The sequence below is a fragment of the Salvelinus sp. IW2-2015 genome, linkage group LG4q.1:29, assembly GCF_002910315.2.
Source record: "Salvelinus sp. IW2-2015 linkage group LG4q.1:29, ASM291031v2, whole genome shotgun sequence".
Taxonomy (NCBI): Eukaryota; Metazoa; Chordata; class Actinopteri; order Salmoniformes; family Salmonidae; genus Salvelinus; species Salvelinus sp. IW2-2015.
This window is the reverse complement of record NC_036842.1, coordinates 48,809,939-48,829,077: the sequence shown is the minus strand read 5'-3', so window position 1 is coordinate 48,829,077 and position 19,139 is coordinate 48,809,939. Positions and strand designations below refer to the sequence as shown.

The window sequence follows — 19,139 nt, the reverse complement described above, 5'->3', positions numbered from 1 at the left end:
GAAGGTCGAGAGCAATGCGTCCTCCGAAACACAACCCAAACTAGCCACACTGCTTCCTGACACAACACACATCCAACCCGGAAGCCAGCCGCACCAATGTGTCGGAGGAAACARRGTACACCTGGCGACCTGGTCAGCGTGCACTGCGCCCGGCCCGCCACAGGAGTCGCTAGTGCGCGATGAGACAAGGATATCCCTGCCAGCCAAACCTCCCCTAACCCAGACAACGCTGGGCCAATTGTGCATCGCCCCATGGACCTCCCGGTCGCGGCCGGCTGCGACAGAGCCTGGGCTCGAACCCAGAATCTCTGGTGGCACAGCTAGCACTGCYATGCAGTSCCTTAGACCATTATGCTATTTTAATATAAGGAGAATTAACCAATGATATCAGGCCACACCCGGCCATGATTACAGACACCTGTGTGTGTCTTCTGACACTATATAAACAAGTCAGTGTTTGTCATAATACCCTGATGAAGACAGCTTGCCTGTCGAAACGTTGGACATTACATTTTTGCATCTGAGCTCCTAGAGTGTGCGGCTCTCCTTTATTTTCAAGTGTTCCACTCCGCTAGCCAGCACCTCGCCTAAATAGGTGTGCTTTTCTTTCACCTCTAGCTAGAAAGAAATACCAAATATTTAATAAAAAATATCCCCCCCCAAAAAAGTTATTCAAATTCCGTTATGATTAGGGCCCAGAGTTTTTCCTAACCCCGATGAGACCTGACCAGTGATCACTAAATAACTATGTGCCTAGTTACAGTATGATGACGGTACAGAACGCAGATACATGTATTATATTCAGTATACAGTGCATTTGGAAAGTATCAAGACCACATAATGACCAAGCAAAAATAAGTTTAAGAATTTTTGAAAAATGTATTAAAAATAAAAAACAGATACCTTATTTACATAAGTATTCAGACCCTTTGCTATGAGACCCGAAATTGAGCTCAGGTGCATCCAGTTTCCATTGATCATCCTTGAGATGTTTCTACAACTTAATTGGAGTCCACCTGTGGTAAATTCAATTGATTGGACATGATTTGGTAAGGCACACACCTGTCTATATAAAGTCCCATAGTTGACAGTGCAAATCAGAGCAAAAACCAAGCCATGAGGTCGAAGGAATTGTCCTTAGAGCTCCGAGACAGGATTGTGTAGAGGCACAGATCTGGGGAATGGTACCAAAACATTTCTGTAGCATTGAGGGTCCCCAAGAACACAGTGGCATCCATCATTCTTAAATGGAGGAAGTTAGGAAGCACGAAGACATTTCGTAGAGCTGGCCGCCCGGCCAAACTGAGCAATTGGGGGAGAAGGGCCTTGGTCAGGGATGTGACCAAGAACCAGATGGTCACTCTGACAGAGCTCCAGAGTTCCTCTGTGGAGATGGAAGAACCTTCCAGAAGGACAACCATCTCTGCAGCATTCCATCAATCAGGCCTTTATGGTAGAGTGGCCAGACGGAAGCAACTCCTCAATAAAAGGCACATGACAGCCCACTAGGAGTTTGCAAAAAGGCATATAAAGGACTCAGACCATAAGAAACAAGATTCTCTGGTCTGATGAAACCAAGATTGAACTAATTGGCCTGAATGCCAAGAGTCACGACTGGAAGAAACCTGGCACGATCCCTATGGTGAAGCATGGTGGTGGCAGCATCATACTGTGGCGATGTTTTTCAGCGGCAGGGACAGGGAGACTAGTCAAGATTGAGGGAAAGATTAATGGAGCAAAGTACAGAGAGATCCTTGATGAAAACCTGCTCTAGAGTGCTCAGGACCTCAGATTGGGGTGAGGATTCACCTTCCAACAGGACAATGACCCTAAGCACACAGCCAAGACAATGCAGGAGTGGCTTTGGGACACGTCTCTGAATGTCATTGAGTGGCCCAGTCGGAGCCCGGACTTGAAGCCGATTAAACATCTCTGGAGAGACCTGAAAATAGCTGTGCAGTGACGCTTCCCATCCAACCTGACGAAAGCTTGAGATGATCTGCAGAGAAGAATGGAAAAAAACTCCCCAAATACAGGTYTGCCAAGCTTGCAGCGTCATACCCAACAAGACCCCAGGCTGTAATCGCTGCCAAAGGTGCTTCAACAAAGTACTGAGTAAAGGGTCTGAAAACGTATGTAAATGTGATATTTCCAGTTTTCTTTGTTTTATACATTTGCAAAAATATCTACAAACCTGTTTTTTTCCCAATCCATTTTAGAGTAAAGCTGTAATGTCACAAAATGTGGGAAAAGTCAAGGGGTCTGAATACTTTCCAAATGCACATGCCAGGACCACAGTTCATTTCCAACATTTGCACTCTTACCACCAAAGGCCTTCTTCCAGTTGCAAGGGATATTGCATTGTTTGGTGGTGTGCTCACCGCAGGTGGCCTCACAGAACCCATCTCCACAGTCACCAGCGTTGGGAACACATTTGACAAAGCACTTCAACGCACTCTGCTTTGCCCCCCTCTTTGGCTTTCTGACCTGTGGTCACCCAAAGATGACAGACATTTGTCGTGACAAAACATAACATAGGTAAACATGGGCTCCTTCAAAGGGATGTACAGTTGAAGTTGGAAGTTTACATACACTTGGAGTCATTAAAACTCATTTTTTTCAACCACTCCACAAATTTCTTGCTAACAAACTATAGTTTTGGCAAACTACTTTGTGCATGACACAAGTAATTTTCCAACAAATGTTTACAGACAGATTATTTCACTGTATCACAATTCCAGTGGGTCAGAAGTGTACATACACTAAGTTGACTGTGCCTTTAAACAGCTTGGAAAATTCCAGAAAATTATGTCATGCTTTAGAAGCTTCCGATAGGCTAATTGACATCATTTGAGTCAATTGGAGGTGTATCTGTGGATGTATTTCAAGGCCTACCTTCAAACTCTGTGCCTCTTTGCTTGACATCATGGGAAAATCTAAAGAAATCAGCCAAGACCTCAGAAAAAAAATTGTAGACCTCCACAAGTCTGGTTCATCCTTGGGAGCAATTTCCAAACGCCTGAAGTACCACGTTCATCTGTACAAGCAAGTATAAACACCATGAGACCACGCAGCCGTCATACCTCTCAGGAAGGAGACATGTTCTGTCTCCTAGAGATGAACGTACTTTGGTGCGAAAAGTGCCAATCAATCCCAGAACAACAGCAAAGGACCTTGTGAAGATGCTGGAGGAAAGTATCTATTTCCACAGTAAAACGAGTCCTATATCGACATAACCTGAAAGGCCGCTCAGCAAGGAAGAAGCCACTGCTCCAAAACTGCCATAAAAAAGCCAGACTATGGTTTGCAACTGCACATGGGGACAAAGATCGTACTTTTTGGAGATGAAACAAAATAGAACCGTTTGGCCATAATGACCATCATTATGTTTGGAGGAAAATGGGGGAGGCTTCAAAGCCGAAGAACACCATCCCKACCGTGAAGCACGGGGGTGGCAGCATCGTGTTGTGGGGGTGCTTTGCTGCAGGAGGGACTGGTGCACTTCACAAAATAGATGGCTTCATGAGGAAGGAAAATGATGTAGATATATTGAAGCAGCATTTCAAGACATCAGTCAGGAAGTTAAAGCTTGGTCGCAAATGGGTCTTCCAAATGGACAATGACCCCAAGCATACTTCCAAAGTTGTGGCAAAATGGCTTAAGGACAACAAAGTCAAGGTATTGGAGTGGCCATCACAAAGCCCTGACCTGTGCGCAGAACCTGTCTCTTATACACATCTAGATGTGTATAAGAGACAGATGCTACCAAATACTAATTGGGTGTATGTAAACTTCTGACCCACTGGGAATGTGATGAAATAAATAAAAGCTGAAATAAGTAATTCTCTCTACTATTATTCTGACATTTCACATTCTTAAAATAAAGTGGTGATCCTAACTGACCTAAGACAGGGAATTTTTACTATGATTAAAAGTCAGGAATTGTGAACAACTGAGTTTAAATATATTTGGCTAAGGTGTATGTAAACTTCCGACTTCAACTGTATTTAGTTAAATCTGAAATACTGTACACAATGTAGTTTTATCACATTTCTCACCTTTTTTGTCACCATGTTTGTGTCCCGCCTCTACTGTGACCATCAAGACCACAAGCAGCACAAGTGTCATTGAGAACTGTCCTCGCCTTCTGTGGAGAGAAAATGTAATATCATTATCAACATTTGACTAGAAAGTATATGAGCCACTGGGCTAAAAGAGATGGTCAAAAACCATTATGGTTCCATCTATGCAGGGACGTCAATTGGGTACGGCAGTCACCATATCCCAGATCAGGTATTCCCAAACTGGGGTACGCGCAATGCCGTCGGGGGTACGCCAAATAAAAGTGATTTTTATTTTTTATTCACATTTTCAAACAGTCCATTTATAATTTCCAATGGGGCTTCCGGGTTGGATGTGTGTTGTGTCAAGAAGCAGTGCGGCTAGGTTGGGTTGTGTTTTGGAGGACGCATGGCTCTCGACCGTCGCCTCTCGAGTCTGTACGGGAGTTGCAGCGATGAGACAAGACTGTAACTCCTACCAATTGGATACCACGAAATTGGGGAGATTTTTTTTTATTATAAATAAAATAAAACATTTTCCAAACCAGCAGAGGCGTCACAAAAGTCAGAAATAGCGATAAAATAAATCAGCTACACAACAAAATGGTCGTTGTGTTCAATAAAGTCCTTCTTTATATCCCAAAAAAGTCAGTTTAGTTGGCGCGTTTGATTCAGTAATTCACCTGTTCCACTAGTTCAACATGCATACAAAGGAATCCCAAAAGTTACCAATAAACTTCATCCAAACAACGTTTCTAATCAATCCTCAGGTACCCTAATATGTAAATAAACGATAAAGTTTAGGACAGAGAATAGTGTGTTCAATACCAGAGATGAATAACGAGGTGCTTGCCCTCATCCACGCGCGCCACAAGACTAGTCAAAATGAGAGCCACCTAGAAAAACTACAAATTCTAGCTAATTTTTCAAAAAACAAGCCTGAAAACCTTTCTAAAGACTGTTGACATCTAGTGGAAGCCATAGGAACTGCAATCTGGGAGGATTTCGTTTGAATTTCCCATAGACAAGCATTTTCAATGGGTGGTGACCTCCCCCCAAAAAATTCCAGATGGATTCTCCTCAGGTTCTTGCCTTCCATATCAGTTCTGTTATACTCACAGACATTATTTTAACAGTTTCAGAAACTTCAGAGTGTTTCCTATCCAATACTACCAATTATATGCATATCCTAGCTTCTGGGCCTGAGTAACAGGCAGTTTACTTTGGGCACATCAGTCATCCGAACTTCCGAATACTGCCCCCTAGCCTTAAGAAGTTTTTAAGCTGTCGGGAAAAGTACTCAGATCTGCAGCCCTGTTTTAACAGCGTTTCTCTGAGCCATCATAATGTACTGGCTTATATTGTAAAATATTTAATAAGCTAAAGTTACATCTTAAATCTGTCAAACATCTGCAATGTAGCCATTGATCCTACTATGTTTCCATCATTTTACAGCAATATTAATCATATGTACTCTTTTCAAGCCAGAGTATGAACTTTTCACAAAAATATACAGAGATCCCTAGGCTGTAGCTTGTGAWTGGATGGTTGCTTGTGAATGATCATATCTTAGCAGGTCTAACCAGCGTTGGACTAGTAACCGAAAGGTTGCAAGATCGAATCCCCGAGCTGACAAGGTTAAAAAATTGTCATTCTGCCCCTGAACAAGGCAGTTAACCCACTGTTCCTAGGCAGTCATTGAAAATAAGAATTTGTTCTTAACTGACTTGCCTAGTTAAATAAAGGTAAAATAAAAACCAGGTATTCATCAGTGGAGGCTGCTGAGGGGAGGATGACTCATAATAATGTCTGGAACGGAGCGAATGTATTTGACACTATTCTGCTCCAGCCATTACCACGAGCCTGTGCTCCCAATTAAGGTGCCACCAACCTCCTGTGGTATTCCTGTCCTACTACTGTCTTCCCTTCCAAGAACAATTAATCCGTTTCTGGGTTCCTTCGCAGCATCGCTTAATCAGATCATGAAATCAAGAACAATGCCTAGTGACACATTACAAACCTTTTCTGAAAGTTGGCTGCAGTCCTTTTCTACTGTTCCAAAACAGCAGCAAGTCATGAAAGTAGGGTCGCATTCCTTGTATCGCTGTGAGTTACTGCACCTCAATGCAGAGCACTGTATTTATTATCACAAACTGTGTTCTCAGTCGGTATACAGCCAACTCTACTTCGCAGTTACTCTGCAATTAACGAACTGTTCTTAACCTTAGTCGGTGGTTTAGTTTAGCCTATGAACATATTAACTTACTAATATCTCATCTCTATTTTTAAATGTTTACACTTCTACATGGAAAACCACGCAACTACACATATACACCACATACTGACATTTTCCTGTTGACAGTTTAGGGATGATGAAAGTTGGCTAATGGAGTCTTACGTTGCTCTTATCCGAGCATAGTATTTTGCCTGATTAACCTTTGTCTCACTGAATCAACTGAAAGCCTGCAAGCCTTCTGCCATTACTGGATGAGTGCGCAATCAACAAGCACAGCAGTATATCCCCTTACTATGTGGGCCACGGGCATCCCCCATTGAATACATTAAAGGAGTCCAACCGCTCGCTGAAAGGCTTTGAGTCCCCTCAAAGAAATACTGATTTATTGCGCCAAAACAAAGGGCCTTCTTMCCTCTTTCCATTTCTGTCAAAAGCCCTAACACAGATCCCATACCATGTCTTAGGAGCAAGGCCTCTTTGTGGTCCAGCTGAATGTAAACATATTTGCATAAGAAGTCAATCAAGTCTTAAGATGAAGAAAAGAAGCATGATACTCCCTTTGGTAGATGCAAAGGCAGTACATTTTGAGAACTTCCTCATGAACCGGAGAGCTCACTTTCCCAAGAGGCAAACTTCATGAAAACCGTTTAAAGATGATCTTGAACGCAGATCTGTAGTGGATCTCTAGGACGAAATGATCATATCAACCAAACACTGTGTAAACAATGTGAATCAAGTTTTTACAAAGACATGACTTTATAACCATGGAACCAACATGTGTAGGCATACTGAACAAATAGACAACATGAGTTACGGACACTCCCTCTTTCACAACATTGTGCAAACAATGAGCTAGCCATGGTGACTTCCTATAGGGTAAGGGAAATCCCAACATTCTGATGGTTTTGATGGGAGAACAAAAACATTTAGAAACCACACTGTCTGATGATTGTCCATTATGATTGATTAGAAGCCACTTTTTTATTCAATTAATTTAACTTATTCTGTACATAATGTTGCTGCTACCATCTCTTATAACCGGAAATAACTTCTGGACATCAGAACAATGATTACTCACCACGAACTGGCAGAAGCTTTTTTTTCCTTTAACGAGTCCGACGAGCCCGACGTGAACGACATACTGCTTTCCCGGGAACAGAACCAAATCCCTGTCATTTGTGTGAAGAGAAGACGAGAAAAAGAGGATGGAGGTCGGGCTGCCTTCTGAGAATTCATAGGCGATCGAATAAACCCCCACTGCCTTCCGTTCTACTAGCTAACATGCAATCATTGGAAAATAAAATGTATGACCTATGAGGAAGATTAAATTACCAACGGGACATTAAAAACTAATATCTTCTGCTTCATTGAGTCGTGGCTGAACGACGGCATTATCAACATACAGCTGGCAGGTTATACGCTGTATCGGCAGGATAGAACAGCGGCGTCTGGTAAGACAAGGGGGAGCAGACTATGTATATTTGTAAACAACAGCTGGTGCACGATATCTAAGGAAGTCTCAAGATTTTGCTCGCCTGAGGTAGAGTATCTCATGATAAGCTGTAGACCACACAATCTACCTCGAGAGTTTATCTGTATTTTTCGTAGCTGTCTACATACCACCACAGACCGATGCTGGCACTAAGACCGCACTCAATGAGTTGTATTCCGCCATAAGCAAACAGGAAAATGCTCATCCAGAGGCGGAGGTCAGAGATCTGGCCGTGCGGTGAGAGGATAACAACCTCTCCCTCAACGTGATCAAGACAAAGGAGAGGATTGTTGACTACAGGAAAAGGAGGACCGAGCACTCCCCCATTCTCATCGACGGGGCTGTAGTGGAGCAGGTTGAGAGCTTCAAGTTTTTTGGTGTCCACATCACCAATAAACTAACATGGTCCAAGCACACCAAGATAGTCGTGATGAGGGCACGACAAAACCTATTCCCCCTCAGGAGAGTAAAAAGATTTGGCATAGATCCTCAGATCCTCAAGAGGTTCTACAGCTGCACCATCGAGAGCATCCTGCCTGGTTGCATCACTGCCTGGTATGGCAACTGCTCGGCCTCTGACCGCAAGGCACTACAGAGGCCCAGTACATCACTGGGGCCAAGCTTCCTGACATTCAGGACCTCTGTACCAAGCAGTGTCAGAGGTAGGCCCTAAAAATTGTCAAACAGCTTCTACCCCCATGCCATAAGACTCCTGAACATCTAATCAAATGGCTACCAAGACTATTGCATTGACTATGCATTGCCCCCCCCCCCCCCCTTTTACACCGCTGCTACTCTCTGTTATTATCTATGCATAGTCACTTTAATAACTCTACCTACATGTACATATTACCTCAATTACCTCGTCTAACCGGTGCCCCCGCACATTGACTCTGTACCGGTACCCCCTGTATATAGTCTCGCTATTGTTATTTTACTGCTGCTATTTAATTACTTTTTATTTCTTATTCTTATTCATATTTTTTAAACTGCATTGTTGGTTAGGGGCTTGTGAGTAAGCATTTCACGGTAAGGTCTACACCTGTTGTATTCGGCGCATGTGACTAATAACATTTGATTTGATCACTTGCACTATCAAAAGCTGAATTATTTTTTTTATTTAATATGACCCATTTGATTATATATTTTAAGTGATAATAAGTGTTTGTATGTAAACAAGTAAAATCWGGTACCCTCCCTAACACCTGAATGAAAGATGGCTAAATGACAACACAAGGATGCTMGGAAAAGTACCCAATTGTCATACTTGAGTAAAAGTGTAGATACCTTAATAGAAAGTTACTCAAGTAAAAGTCACCCAGTAAAATACTACTTGAGTAAATGTCTAAAAGTATTTGGTTCTAAATATACTTAAGTAACAAAAGTAAATGGAATTGCTCAAATATACTTCAAAAGTAAAAGTAGAAGTATAAATCATTTCAAAGTCCTTCTTTTAAGCAAAGCAGATGGCACCATTTTCTTGTTTTTAAAATGTATAGATAGTCAGGGGCGCACTACCACACTCAGACATAATTTACAAAAGATGCATGTGTGTTTAGTGAGTCCGCCAGATCAGAGGTAGAAGGGATGACCATGTGTTGTCTCGATAAATGAATTGGTCCATTTCCTGTCCTGCTAAGCATTCAAAATGTAACGAGTACTTTTGGGTGTCAGGTAAAATTTATGGAGTAAAAGGTACATTATTTTCTTTAGGAATGTAGTGAAGTAAAAGTAGTCAAAAATATAATTGTAAAGTAATGTACAATTACCCAAAAATACGACTTAAGTAGTACTTTAAATTATTTTTTACTTAAGTACTTTACACCACTGCCTGTAGGAATGTGAAAACAAAGTCACAAAGTCATGTTCCTTCCCATTGTAAGAAGTCTTAAAGTGGTATATTAAAAAATACCATTAGGGCTGTATTCAATCCGCATCGCTGAAGTTAGCTTTACAACGTGGTTGAAATGTAAAGCAATGTTCCCCTTTAGCGGAGACTGCGTTCATGGTAAAAGCTCATATGTCGGCTAAAACTAATTTGCAAATGACCTTTACATTTCTATCTCGGAATCTGTCACACTTCAGCTTTACAGATTCAAGAGTGCCCCTATAGTTTGAGAATATAGAATAGCAACCCAMTCTCCAATGATAGACTACTACCAAGGCATGCATGCACTTGTACTGAACATCGACAGTACATTAGTGAACACAAATATTACAATGAGAAAACATGTAAATAACATATGGATATGCTATTAGATTTGTTATAATGCTCCATTAAACCGACAAATCAATGATTAGCAAAGACTTACGGTATTTAAAAAAAAAAAATGCGGGATAAGAAAACATAATACATCAACTTACTTTATTGTCACAAGCAACTTCAGTCAGGCAAGTCACTATCCTGGTTCAGTAGTCGTTAGCTGTCCCACACATAGACTGCAGTTTGCGTTTACTGTGTAGTCCTACATGCAAAAAAAAACGTGTTTTAGCTGGTCGCATAACAATGCTTAAATCAGCCACCCGGTGACATCACTTACGCACGTGGCATCACTTTAATCCATATAATGCGAGGCAAAACAAACCTATTTAATTTGCATAATAGACATTTGAGAACTGCCTTCTGCATGAATTATTGTTGATTCAAACGTGTTTTACAGTAATGTTTAAAACCAACAACTTTTTAGTGACAGACCTTGTCCTTGTCAAATACACTTCTTGTCATCAATAAACATTGTAGAGCACCAAATAGATTCATATTTTATTTAAGCATATTTAAATACAAATATTATATAATGCACCAATTTGTAAGTCGCTCTGGATAAGAGCGTCTGCTAAATGACTTAAATGTAAATGTAAATGTAATATTTTACAATCTATTTTTTTTTAACCAAATGTCTGTTATAAGAATGTAGAGATGTATGGGGAATCCTGCAAAATGGCAGGTGAATTGCACGGCAAAAATGTATGTAGAATATCCAGTTTGCGTTTTCCCTACTAGGAAGAGTAATTACTGTCTTGATTCTCAGGTGTTCCATTCCAGCGATTAGTTGAATGGGTGTGCTTTCATCCATTAATGATTAACTGCTTCCTTATTGCACAACAGACCCACAATCCACTCATGTTTATTGATGGTCGTAAACATTTCTTTATCCCCTTAATATTGCAGATAGATTGTAGCTTCCATCAATGTCATTGTCTGCATCATTTCCAATCCCCATATATATATTTTGTAAATATATATTTATATATATATACAGTACCAGTCAAAAGTTTGGACACACCTACTCATTCAAGGGTTTTTCTTTATTTGTACTATWTCCTACATTGTAGAATAATAGTGAAGACATAAGAACTATGAAATGACACATGGAATCATGAAAGAACCAAAAAAGTGTTAAACAAATCAAAATATATTTTATATTTGATATTCTTCAAAGTAGCCACCCTTCACCTTGATGACAGCATTGCACATTCTTGGCATTCTCTCAACCAGTGTCACGTTCTGACCTTAGTTCTTTTGTTATTTCTTTGTTTTAGTATGGTCAGGGCGTGAGTTGGGTGGGTTATCTATGTTCGTTTTTCTATGTTGGTTTTTTCGTTTGGCCTGGTATGATTCTCAATCAGAGGCAGGTGTCATTAGTTGTCTCTGATTGAGAATCATACTTAGGTAGCCTTTTTCCACCTGTGTTTCGTGGGTGCTTATTTTCTGTCTTTGTGTATGTCACCAGACAGGTGACAGAGGAGGAGGAAGACAGCCGATACAGAAGCACCCACCAACAAAGGACCAAGCAGCGTGGTAACGGGCAGCAGCAGCGATCGCAGGACTCCTGGACTTGGGAGGAGATTCTGGACGGAGAAGGACCCTGGGCACAGGCTGGAGAATATCGCCGCCCCAAGGCTGAGCTGGAGGCAGCGAAAGCGGAGAGGCGGCGGTATGAGGAGGCTGCACGGCAGTGCGGCTGGAAGCCCGAGAGGCAGCCCCAAAAATATCTTGGGGGGGGGGGCACACGTTACAAACAGCTTCATGAGGTAGTCACCTGGAATGCATTTCAATTAACAGGTGTGCCTTGTTCAAAGTTAATTGTGGAAATGCTTTCCTTCTTAATGCGTTCAGCCAATCAGTTGTGGTGTAACAAGGTAGGGGTGATATACAGAAAATAGCCCTAGTTGGTAAAATACCAAGTCCATGGCAAGAACAGCTCAAACAAGCAAAGAGAAATGACAGTCCATCATTACTTTAAGACATGAAGGTCAGTCGATCCGGAACATTTCAAGAACTTTTAAAGTTTCTGAGTGCAGTTGCAAAAACCATCAAGCGCCATGATGAAATTGGCTCTCACAGGAAAGGAAGACAAAAGGTTATCTCTGCTGCAGAGGATAAGTTCATTAGAGTTAACTGCACATCAGATTGCAGCCCAAATAAATACTTCACAGAGTTCAAGTAACAGACACATCTTATCATCAACTGTTCAGAGGAGAATCAGGCCTTCATGGTCAAATTGCTGCAAAGAAACCACTACTAAAGGACACCAATAATAAGAAGAGACTTGTTTGTGCCAAYAAACATGAGCAATGGACATTAGACCGGTGGAAATCTGGAGATTTTTGGTTCCAACTGCCGTGTCTTTGTGAGGCGCAGTTTAGGTGAACGGATTATCTCTGTATATGTAGTTCCCACCGTCAAGCATGGAGGAAGAGGTGTGAGGTTGTGGGGGTGCTTTGCTGGTGACTATGTCAGTGATTTATTTAGAAATCAAGGCACACATAACCAGCATGGCTACCGCAGCAATACACCATCCATCTMGTTTGGTTTAGTGGGCCTGTCATTTGTTTTTCAACAGGACAATGACCCAACACACCTCCAGGCTCTGTAAGGGCTATTTGACCAAGGAGAGTGTTGGAGTGCTGCATCAGATGACCTGACTGTCACACCCTGATCTGCTTCACCTGTCTTTGTGATTGTCTCCACCCCCTCCAGGTGTTGCCCATCTTCCCCATTATCCCCTATGTATTTATACCTGTGTTCTCTGTTTGTCTGTTGCCAGTTCTTCTTGTTTGTCAAGTCAACTAGCATTTTTCGTCTCAGCTCCTGCTTCTCCCCAGTCTCTCTTTTTCTTGCCCTCCTGGTTTTGACCCTTGTCTGTCCTGACCCTGCCTGCCAGACCACTCTGCCTGCTCCTGCCCCTGAGCCTGCCTACCGTCCTGTACCTTTGCCCCACCTCTAGATTACCGACCTCTGCCTAATCTGAGCATGCCTGCTATCCTGTACCTTTCCCCCACTACTCTGGTTATTGACCCCTGCCTGCCTTGACCTGTCGTTTGCCTGCCCTGTTGCCGTAATTAACATTGTTACTCAGACACAGTCTGCATCTGGATCTTACCTTCAAGCCTGATCGTACGAACTGGCCATAACTGACCCAGCAGACCCAGAAGCCACCATCGGGAGGCACGAGGAACTGCTTCGGAGCCTTATGGAGGGGGTCCAAACGTTGGTTGAACGCCATGACCGGCATTGGACAATTTGCTGGAGCAATTCCGCGGGTTGTCTGGGAGGCAGCTTACCATGGTGGTAACCCCACAGCCCCTCAGTAAACCATCTCATCGGCCACTCCACCCCCCCCCCTCCTCCTTCCCCTCGGATCGCTCCAAGATAGCCTATCTCATCACACTGATGTCCTGGAGGGCTCTCACCTGGGCTACTGCTGTATGGGAACAGCAGCCGGCCATATGCGTTAGTCTGGAGGGGTTCGTGGGTGAGGTGAAGAAGGTTTTTACACCCCGTTCTCAGGATGAGAAGCTGCCCGGAAGCTAATCCAGCTTCGGCAGGACTCCTGCAGTGTGGCTGACTATGCGGTGGATTTCCACACGTTGGCAGCGGAGAGTGCTTGGAACCTGGAAGCACTGTTGGACATGTTCCTGCACGACATCACGGAAGAGGTCAAGGACGAGCTTGCTGCTCGGGAGTTACCTACGGATCTCAATTCACTCATCGCCTTGACCATCCGAATCGATGGGCGACTACGGGAATGACAGAGGGAGAGGAAATTCAACTTCGCTCGCACGTCCAGGGATTCCACCTTGTCTCCGAGTCATCCCAGAAGTCCCTGACGATTCCGTTGCCGAGAGAACCTAAGGCTTCCTGACATTCCCCGAGAGTCGCCGCTTCCCGAGCGAATGCAAATAGGTAGAGCTGGACTATCAACACGAAGAGTTGTCTCTATTGCAGTATTCTTGGTAATTTTGTGTCCTCTTGTCATTTAAAGAGATCAGGTAGGAGCGAGTACTCTGGTGGGCCATATGGAGAACTTTCCTGCTTCCCTTGCTGGCACCCCTGTTCATACACTTATGTTGTGGGGAAGCCAGTCTAAATCTCTTCGGGTCCTAATTGACTCTGGGGCTGATGAGAGTTTTTTGGACACTAGCCTGGCTTCCGAGCTGAACATCCCCACTCAGCCCCTCTCCACTCCCATGGATGTTAGAGCGCTGGACGAGCATTCTATAGGCCGGGTTACTCATATTACCACTCCCATCAACCTACAGGTGTTAGGGAATCACAGCAAGACTATTCAATTACTGCTCATCAAGTCCCCTCAGATTCCCATGGTATTGGGATTCTCCTGGCTCCAGAGACACAATCCCCTCATCAACTGATCTACTGGTGCCATCATGGGCTGTCCGTTCTGCCACGCCCAGTATCTGAAGTCAGTGTAACCTTCCACGGGACGTCTTCCTGGTGACTCGGAAGGTGCCCCGGACCTCTCCGCCATTCCCGCGGAGTACCAGGACCTTCGGGAGGTGTTCAACAAGGCCCGGGCCACTTCACTTCCGCCGCACCAACCATATTTACATTACATTTAAGTCATTTAGCTGCGGGATTGACCTTCTCCTCAGCACCACTCCGCCCCGGGGACGACTGTACTCGTTGTCGGGACCGGAGACCAAGGCTATGGACACCAACATTGGGGACTCCCTAGCTGCAGGATTTATATGTCCTTCGTCCTCTCCCGCCGGCGCAGGGTTCCTCTTTGTGGAGAAGGAGAACAAGACCCTGCGTCCGTGCATCGACTACTGGGGACTCAATGACATAACAGTGAAGAACCGCTACCCGCTATCTCCTCTGCCTTCGAGCCGCTCCAGGGGGCCACCGTGTTTTCCAAGCTGGATCTAAGGAACGCCTACCACCTGGTGTGGATACGGGAGGGGGATGAGTGGAAGACCACCTTCAACACGGCCAGCGGCCACTACGAGTATATGGTCATGCCATTTGGCCTCACCAACGCCCCTGCTGTGTTCCAGGCTCTTGTAAATTATGTCTCCGTGACATGTTGAACCGGTTCGTCTTCATCTACATTGATGACATCCTCGTCTTCTCCCGCTCCCCCCAAGAACATGTGCTCCACGACTGACAGGTTATTCAATGCCCCCTGGAGAACCAGCTGTTTGTTAAGGCAGAGAAGTGTGAGTTCCATCGCTCCACCATCCTCCTTCTGGGGTACATCATCTCTGCTGGGAGTGTCCAGATGAATCCCGGGAAGGTGAGAGCGTTGGTGGATTGGCCCCAGCCGTTGTCCAGGGTGCAGCTACAACGTTTCCTGGGGTTTACCAACTTCTATCGCCACTTCATCCGGGGTTACAGCACCCTGGCTTCCCCTCTGTCAGCATTCACTTCTCCCAAGGTTCTGTTCACGTGGTTCCCTGGTACTGACCGGGCGTTCCGGGACCTCAAACACCGCTTCACCACTGCTCCCATCCCGGTTCATCCTGACCCTTCCTGTCAGTTCATGGTGGAGGCCGACACGTCGGATGTAGGAGTGGGGGCGGTCCTGTGCCAGTGTTCTGCCCTGGACCTGAAGCTACATCCCTCCGCCTTCTTCTACCATCGCCTCAACGCCACGGAGAAAAACTACAATGTGGGAAATCGTGAGCTTCTCGCAGTGAAGATGGCGTTGGAGGAATGAAGGCACTGGCTGGAAGGGGCGGAACATCCGTTTATCGTATGGACCGACCACAAAAATAAGGAGTATCTCCGGCACCGCCAAACGCCTCAACTCCTGGCTAGCTAGTTGGGCCCTGCTGTTCACACAGTTCAACTTCTCCGTCTCATATCGGCCGGGATCCAAGAATGTCAAGCCGGATGCACTCTCACCATTTTATCCCCATTGCTATTACCCCGGAACCCGAGACCATCCTTCCCACCTCGTGCCTGCCAACGGCACTCAGCTGGGGTATAGGGAAACAGATCCGGGATGCACAGCATTCCCAGCCCAACCCCGGGGGGGAGTCCAGATAATCGGTTGTTCGTTCCTGACGCGGTCTGCTCCGCGGTCCTGTAGTGGGCCCACTCCTCCAGACTGGACATCCTGACTGTGGTGGATCGGTTTTCCAAAGCCGCCCACTTCATTCCTCTCCCCAAACTACCCTATGCCAAGGAGACGGCCCAGCTCATGGTGCAGCACGTCTTCCGGATCCATGGACTGCCGGTCAACCGGGGCCCTCAGTTCTCGTCTCGGTTCTGGAAGGCGTTCTGCACCCTCATTGGGTCATCAGCCAGCCTGTCCTCTGGATTCCACCCCCAGTCCAACGGCCAGTCGGAGCGAGCCAACCAGGATCTGGAGACTACTCTGCGCTGCCTGGTCTCCGCAAACCCCACCTCCTGGAGCCAGCAGCTGGTGTGGGTCGAATACGCCCGCAACACCCTTCTCTGCACTGCCAAGGGCCTATGTCCTTTTGAGTGTTCACAGGGGTAACAGCCCCTGCTCTTCCCCGAGCAGGAGGAAGAGGTCGGCATTCCTTCTGCCCAGATGTTTGTCCGCCTCTGTCATCGTACCTGGAGGAGAGCCCAGTCGGCCCTCCTCAAGACCACCTCCAGGTATCGACGACAAGCGGATCGCCATCGGACCCCGGCATCGTCTCGGGTGGAAGGTATAGCTATCCACCCGGGATCTGCCCATCTGGGTGGAATCCCGCCAGCTCTCCCCCCGGATTATTGGCCCATTCCCCATTGCCAGAATTATTAGCCTCTCTGCTGTTCGTCTTCTGTTGCCCCGTACCCTTCGTATACATCCCAACTTTCATGTGTCCAGAGTTAAACCAATCTCTCACAGCCCTTTCTCGTCCTGTACCTTTGGCCACCTCTGGATTACCAACCTTTGCCTGACCCAACCGTGAGCCTGATACTGGCCTCCACAATCCCCAGACCTCAACCCAATTGAGATGGTTTGGGATGAGTTGGACGCAGTGAAGGAAAAGCAACCAACAAGTGCTCAGCATATGTGGGAACTCCTTCAAGACTGTTGTAAAAGCATTCCTCATGAAGCTGGTTGAGAGAATGCAAAGTGTGCAAAGCTGTCATCAAGGCAAAACAAATCAAAATCAAATTTTAGATTCTTCTAACACTTTTTTGGTTACTACATGATTCCATATGTGTTATTTCATAGTTTTTATGTTTTCTCTATTATTCTACAATGTAGAATAAAGAAAAACCCTTGAATGAGTGGGTGTGCCCAAACTTTTGACTGGTACTGTACATACATACATACATACATACATACATACATACATACATACATACATACATACATACATACATACATGCATATAAATACACACACACACACACACAAATATATATATATATATATGCACACACACACATCTTTTAAAAATATATTTTCCTTTATTATTTTCCGCTAACCCTACCACTCTCCCCTAATTGGAGTAAACTAATGAACAACAACAATTAGGCTTCCACTTCCAGCTTATACATACTATATACATGTTACGGACACATTCTATTTTACAATAGTTATTTTGTTTGTTTTTAGTCCTGTCCTTCCTCTACCCTCAGCCTCTCTCATCTATTTCTGATGTCCATTCAATTTGATTTATATTTGTCATACGTTTCTAACTGTGCTGTTTCACAAAAGTTCTGAACCTACAGTATATACATTTTACAGACACAGTATATTTTACATTTGTTATCTTGTTGTTATTAGTCCCACCCTTCAGCTCCATTCAACCCCTCCCATCTATCTCTTAACATCATCCATATTGCATTTCTATTTGCCATATATTTTTCAACTCTGCTGTGATGTTTCACAAAAATTCTGAACCTTTATATTCTCATTGTTTCTACAGATTGTAAATTAAGATACATTTTTTTGCTAAAATAATTATTACATTATTGATCGATTGACTATGACTTTATTCCCCTTCTTTCCCAATGAAGTCCACAGGACTTCTGTTATGGGGTAAGGAACACCTATTTTTATTTTATTTATTTATTTCACCTTTATTTAACCAGGTACGCTAGTTGAGAACAAGTTCTCATTTGCAACTGCGACCTGGCCAAGATAAAGCAAAGCAGTTCGACACATACAACAACACAGAGTTACACATGGAATAAACAAACATACAATCAATAATACAGTAGAAAAATCTATATACAGCATGTGCAAATGAGGTAGGATAAGAGAGGTAAGGCAATAAATAGACCATGGTGGCGAAGTAATTACAATATAGCACTGGAATGGTAGGATGTGCAGAAGATTAATGTGCAAGTTGAGATACTGGTGTGCAAAGGAGCAAGATAAATAAATTAATACAGTATGGGGATGAGGTAGATTGGATGGGCTATTTACAGAAGAGCTATGTACAGGTGCAGTGATCTGTGAGCTGTTCTGACAGCTGGTTCTTAAAGCTAGTGAGGGAGGTAAGAGTCTCCAGTTTCAAAGATTTTTGCAGTTCGTTCCAGTCATTGGCAGCAGAGAACTGGAAGGAGAGGCYGCCAAAGGAAGAATTGGCTTTGGGGGTGACCAGTGAGATATACCTGCTGAAGCGCGTGCTACGGGTGGGTGCTGCTATGGTGACCAGTGAGCTGAGATAAGGCGGGGCTTTACCTAGCAGAGACTTGTAGATGACCTGGACCCAGTGGGTTTGGCGACGAGTATGAAGCGAGGGCCAGCCAACGAGATCATACAGGTCGCAGTGGTGGGTAGTATATGGGGCTTTGGTGACAAAACGGATGGCACTGTGATAGACTGCATCCAGTTTGTTGAGTAGAGTGTTGGAGGCTATTTTGTAAATGACATCGCCGAAGTCGAGGATCGGTAGGATGGTCAGTTTTACGAGGGTATGTTTGGCAGCCTGAGTGAAGGACGCTTTGTTGCGAAATAGAAAGCCGATTCTAGATTTGAGTTTGGATTGGAGATATTTAATGTGAGTCTGGAAGGAGAGTTAACAGTCTAACCAGACACCTAGGTATTTGTAGTTGTCCACATATTCTAAGTCAGAACCGTCCAGAGTAGTGATGCTGGATGGGTGGGCAGGTGCGGGCAGCAATCAGTTG

The 19,139-nt window shown here is 44.4% G+C and overlaps 1 protein-coding gene across 1 annotated transcript in view; it reads right to left on the bottom strand.

Moving 5' to 3' along the window:
- Positions 1-13,296, bottom strand: part of mdkb (midkine b) — a 16,390-nt gene extending 3,094 nt beyond the window's left edge. Inside the window, 4 exon segments of the mRNA XM_070439635.1 lie at positions 2,325-2,443; positions 2,445-2,487; positions 4,059-4,147; positions 13,196-13,296. Of these exon segments, the coding sequence (XP_070295736.1) occupies positions 2,325-2,443; positions 2,445-2,487; positions 4,059-4,147; positions 13,196-13,296 (352 nt within the window).
- Positions 13,297-19,139: the final 5,843 nt, after the last annotated feature.